General features: G+C 38.8%; 1 protein-coding gene across 2 annotated transcripts in view; it reads left to right on the top strand.

Annotated features, from left to right (window-relative positions):
* The first annotated feature begins 319 nt into the window (after positions 1-319).
* Positions 320-5,752, top strand: part of idh3a (isocitrate dehydrogenase (NAD(+)) 3 catalytic subunit alpha) — a 7,879-nt gene continuing 2,446 nt past the window's right edge. The window contains exons 1-11 of one of the 2 annotated variants that reach the window (XM_005928752.3): positions 361-445; positions 772-837; positions 1,317-1,379; positions 1,508-1,591; positions 1,788-1,902; positions 2,203-2,390; positions 4,028-4,161; positions 4,247-4,349; positions 4,460-4,524; positions 5,262-5,346; positions 5,466-5,618. In XM_005928752.3, the coding sequence (XP_005928814.1) occupies positions 419-445; positions 772-837; positions 1,317-1,379; positions 1,508-1,591; positions 1,788-1,902; positions 2,203-2,390; positions 4,028-4,161; positions 4,247-4,349; positions 4,460-4,524; positions 5,262-5,346; positions 5,466-5,618 (1,083 nt within the window). In that variant the 5' untranslated portion in view covers positions 361-418. Of the gene's footprint in view, positions 446-771; positions 838-1,316; positions 1,380-1,507; positions 1,592-1,787; positions 1,903-2,202; positions 2,391-4,027; positions 4,162-4,246; positions 4,350-4,459; positions 4,525-5,261; positions 5,347-5,465; positions 5,619-5,752 lie in introns of both variants that reach the window. The other variant, XM_005928753.2, reaches the window with a different exon arrangement.

Genomic DNA, 5,752 nt, shown 5'->3' with positions numbered 1-5,752 from the left:
GTAATTTATGACAGTATGTTTGCACTGAAGCACCGCAGCAATTTCCTAATGTTGTAAACCTGCTCAACATTTGGCAATAAAACCCTTTCTGATTCTGAATCCTACATATATATATATCGTTAGCTTCATAGCATAAGTGCCTAAGTCATTTTTTGGTCAAATTGAGATTTTTGCCTAACTTTACTCCCCTACCACTGCTGCATCAGTTTTTTCTTGTTTTCCGAAAACACAAAAAAATGACTTAGGCACTTATGCTATGAAGCTAACGATATATAGGATTCGAGGTTGTCCACACTTCATACCAGTTGGTGGCAGTAATGCACCGTTTCGGAGGGTGTAAAATACCGCCAACAAAAATAACAAGAAGAAGAAGCTCGACAGTTGCTACAGCTGTTGTGTCGACCTTGGTTCGTTCAGAATGGCAGGGAAGGCGTGGAGGTCAGCGGTATGTGCGTTGAAACTTATGGAAATGTGTCATAGTTGCACTAGATCAATTTTGTTTCAGTTCATCAGCGAACACTTATTGTCTGTCCCGCTGACAGCATACCAGAGGCAGAACATCCACTGCTAACTACTTAGCTGACCGCTAACGCACAGGCTATATGCCCGTAGTTGCTATAGCAACCCGACACGTTTAGCTAGCAGCTATTTAGCCAAGTGTATGTTTAGTCTCGTGTAATGCAATGTAGAAGCAATTTATGGCTTCGTTGCTCTAGTTGAACATGTTTTTATTAAGGTTGCGTTATGGAAACACATGTCTATCATCTACAGATTCTTAATCTACTAACAAAGTTGGGTTTATCGATCAATGGCAAGGATAAACTCAAACCACAGGAAGTAAGTTAAGTGTACCTAACTTTAAATACTGTATATCCTTGCTGCACTGGAAAAAGAGCTCGCAGGCAGTTACTCTCGCTTCTGATGTGACCACATCTGGAATAGAGACTCTGTTTTGTAATCTTTTCAAAGTCAGGGTTGCCTTCGGCTGTTTGTCTGTCTGCCTGTCTTCCTGTCTCTCTGCCTGCTCACATAGGAGCTTCATGGAGTTGCATTGTTTTACATATTTAGATTACACTGACAATGTAATCATTTGCAAAACCAATACAAACTTGCCAAACAGCTATACCAGTCAAAAATGTTTTACTGTTAAACACAGCAGTGCACAAATTTGGTCATCATCATTACTCAAGACATCTGTTCAGTTCACCTCACACTATACACAGACATGTTTTCAGTGCTTTTTCTTATTTCCATAAATAAACAGCAGAATAGTGTTGGGAGGAAAAAAATCAATTTGTGTTTTGTGTTTTTCTCAGTTGTCACAGGTAGTTGGGGCTTTGAAGAATGAGACTCCACAATCCAGGACTTTCATCCGTGGGGTATTTATTTTTCCTTGTAAAACTACAGACTTTTTTGTGTGAAGGCTTTTTCTGTAACTTCGAGGTTATATTAAATTTGAACTACCTCATCAGTGTGCAATAAAACTTGTGTTTGTCCTGCCTCACAGATTCAGACTGTCACTTTAATCCCCGGTGATGGGATTGGTCCAGAGATCTCCAATGCTGTCATGAAGATATTTGAAGCAGCTAAAGTTAGTACTGAAAAACAGTTTAAAAAAAAGAAAAGCATTAACATGCATATTTATTTTTCAGATTTTATCAGAGAATAATATAATGCTTGAGCACTGATACCACATAAATCATATAACAATAGAAATATGATTAGTATAATTGTAGATAACAAAGGTTCTGGGAAAAAAGAATGAATTGAATGTCCTTTTGATATAGGCACCTATTCGGTGGGAAGAGAGAAATGTTACAGCCATTCGGGGACCTGGTGGAAAGTGGATGATACCTCCAGATGCCAAAGAATCAATGGACAAGAACAAAATTGGCCTGAAAGGTAACCTGATTGATTTATCTATATGGGTTTTTTTTTTGTTTTGTTTTTTTAAGGCAAAGTTAAACAGTAGGACAGTTCTAGGTAATGGTGTGTATATTGGGAATATGTACTAATCTCTTTATTCCAGGAACTTCACTCTCATGTGTTCCCACATCAGCAGCTTGGAAATTAAATTTTATTAGGGGCATTAATTAATTTGGCATGCTTAAGAGAGAAAAACTTCCAAACCAATCACCAGGTTTTTAGATATATTCTTTTGGTTTGACATGAAATATTTTTGAATTCTTTAACAATCTAAAGGCCCTTTGAAGACACCAATAGCTGCTGGCCATCCCTCCATGAACCTGTTGTTGAGGAAAACCTTCGACCTCTATGCTAATGTGCGGCCCTGCGTGTCCATTGAGGGCTACCAGACCCCCTACACTGATGTGAACCTGGTCACAATCAGGGAGAACACCGAGGGAGAATACAGTGGAATTGAACATGTTGTAAGACCTTTATTAACATTACCTTTTGACAAGCTTTCTTGTAATTTCTTTAAACAGTTTTCAGGAATAGTTCTCTAGGCTTCTGGAAGAACATTCAAACCTTTTCTTTGGATGTTGGTTGAGATGATCCTACACTGCTTCAGAAATGTTGCGGTCCAGGCTCTGAAGAGGCCAGTCCATGACCAATAGTGTTCCACTGTTTGTTTTTTCCTACCCAGTATACATTTACTGCATTGGCGGTGTGTTAGAGTAGATTTTTCCCATATCGTATCATTTGCAATCATACCGGTATAAAACTTTTACATCAAATAAAAATGTTATATCATGATATCAATGCTAAAGCAGTGACACTTGCATAACATCCCTGGTGTGGGCATCTGCAAGACACGCTTGGGCACATTAGAGAAAGAGTCAATCTCGGCCTCTGGTTATAATTTACTGCAGAAAAAAACAGAGCTTCTTAAAAAAAAAAAAAACCATTTCTGAAAATTGTTTCCACTAATGTTGGAAGCAACAAACACATTTCAACACTTGAGTACAACTTGAATACAAATGAGGAAAAGGTAAGTTTTGCAAGCCAAAAGTAAACAAATGTCTCAACTGAACATTGCTTGCTAGTTACACTCCATATGATAGAAAGAGAAATGACTGAAATTACCTCTTAATAGGCCACAGTTATGATGCCAGTCCAAACATGGGGAAAAAAGGCCTTAAGCAAGTGGTTAAAAAACTCGAGCCCAGCTACATCACCCCAGGTAGAAAATATTGTTCAGTTTTATTATTTGACAGTATTGTGCAGCTACTCATGAGTTACAAGGTTTAGTTACTGCTACATTAGTTGTTGTTAAACTAAAGGGTTAAGCAGTTATTTATACTTTACATTTCCTGGGAAAACACTCCATGGGTTACTTTTGTGCTCATATTTAACTTGTCTCAGGGTCACAGGTGGGCTGGAGGCCATCCCGGCTGTCATAGGCCAAGATGTGATATGTACTCTGGATGGGTCCCAAGTGTGTCACAGGGCAAACACAAAGAAACAGACAACCATTCGCAATCAAATTCATACCCAAGGGCAATTTAGAATCACCACTTACCCTAACTTCACTAATTTCATGTGTGGGCTCTTTCTGGGTACTCCTGCTTCTTAACAAAGTTTAAAGACAACAAAACACTCCTCTGAAAATGGTCGGGGACAAAGACTGAACATTGGCTGCTTTTTCACACATTTTCAGTCCAAAGATACACTTTGAAAGACCTTCAGAAAACTTAAAGAACTACTGGTCAAGACCACTTTAAACATCTAAAGTAAAATATAAATTACCTAGCAGGGACCACATCTTCATTTAGGTTTGACAGCATTTCTTTAAGATAACAGCAGATGGCATAAGCGTGAATTGAGACTGGGGAAGGCCTCAGAAGGGATTGGCGGTGGGTCTCAGGCCACTAATGAGAGGTGAATTAATTTTGAAACAGGCAGGATAGGGCACGAAAACAATAACAAACAGCTTGCAGTGCAGGAGGTTTATATATGAGGTGTGGTCCCACTCCTGAAATTTGGATAAATTATCTCCAAGTAATGAGGGGTGGCATTTGCACAGCACTGTATTCGTGTTCACTCTTCATTCTTTTTATTTCAGATTGTTGATGGTGTTGTACAGAGTATTAAGCTCATCACCGAACAAGCCAGCAAACGCATTGCAGAGTACGCTTTTGAATATGCAAGAAACAATCAGAGAGCCAGTGTTACAGCTGTTCATAAGGCGAATATCATGTAAGTATATTTTAGCACAAGTTAAGTCATTTGTCATTGTGAAGCTGCTTGAAACTACATTTTTGCTTGTCTTTTTTTCATTTAGGCGCATGTCAGATGGACTTTTCCTACGAAAATGTAGAGAGGCCGCTGAAAAGTACAAAGATGTGAAATTCACTGAGATGTACTTGGATACCGTGTGCCTTAATGTATGTCCCAATAGCTTTGTGGTAAATTAGTCCGAATATGTTTTAGATGGCTATAAAAGAATGCTTTGCTGTATTTTTCTTTTAATTTCCTTATTCATCCAAACTTATAGATGGTGCAGGATCCCACACAGTTTGATGTACTAGTGATGCCAAATTTGTATGGAGATATCTTAAGGTACACAACTGTCACCAGTAAATTTTTTATGTTAAAATACTCATAAGAACAAGACAAATTATGAGTCTTTTCTTTTGCACTTTATCAATCAAAGACGACATTTTTCAACTGTGGCTCACTAGGAAAAAGGGAGGTAACAGAATGAACAGGAGAGTGCTGAGGAGGTGGATCCTGGCTGTTCTAAATGAAGAAAAAAGTGTAATTAAATCCTATGTTTTCATACCAAAAATACAGTAGTAGTAGCACCTCTAAACCTAGCGTCTCTAACAAAAAACTAACACCTAACTGGTCCTTACAGAGGCAGTATGGTAAATGTAGTAAACCCTATTCTTGTAGCCAACACCAAACAAAACAGTGAGGAGTTACTCTAAGTCACAGCCTGCTTGAATGAAAATTGGATATCCCTTTAAACAGCTGTGATGATTCGTGATGCAGCTTGGTGGTGCATAAGATCAGACACTTGTCCAGCCTGTATCAACAGTGGTTAGGTGGAGCAAGAGCAATCCATGGAGGTACTCATTGTGAACAAGAATACCCCTGCACACACTAGTTAGCATACAAAACAGAGAGCTGAAACACACATGGGCGACAGCAAAATTGTCTGGAGTTGTAAAAAAGCAACAAAAATATTGACACAATATTAAAAATGTGATTGCTCATTCATGTTATGAATTTATGTTAAATCCAGTATATGTTTTATGAAATCTAAAGGTAACCCAATGTGTTTACCATTACAGTGATCTTTGTGCCGGATTAATTGGAGGTCTTGGAGTGACTCCTAGTGGAAACATTGGTGCAAATGGTGTGGCCATATTTGAGTCGGTATGGGGTCATTTTTGTAAAGTTGCAGATACATGATCAACATACAAGTTGCACAGAAAATCCACAGTCTATTTGTGTTTGTTGTTCTTTAAAAATATCAACTTCTTCTGTAAAATCAGGTTCATGGAACTGCTCCAGATATAGCAGGAAAAGACTTGGCTAACCCCACCGCCCTGCTGCTCAGTGCAGTCATGATGCTGCGGCACATGGGTCTTCATGGGCATGCCAAGAAGATTGAAAGTGCCTGTTTTGACACAATTCGAGACAGAAAGGTAATTACTTCTTTTCTGGAGAATTGCAGTTTGGGTTATATGGTGGACACCAGGGCCCTATTTCAGGAAGCCGGTTTAGAAAACTCAGAGTGAAAAACGATACTCAGGGTTGAGTAACCCCGAACTGTCCAACT

Source organism: Haplochromis burtoni, unplaced genomic scaffold (assembly GCF_018398535.1).
Source record: "Haplochromis burtoni strain Fernald_Lab_line unplaced genomic scaffold, NCSU_Asbu1 Contig_114, whole genome shotgun sequence".
Classification (NCBI taxonomy): Eukaryota; Metazoa; Chordata; class Actinopteri; order Cichliformes; family Cichlidae; genus Haplochromis; species Haplochromis burtoni.
The sequence above is the reverse complement of the archived record's forward strand: the minus strand, read 5'-3'. Positions and strand labels throughout refer to the sequence as shown.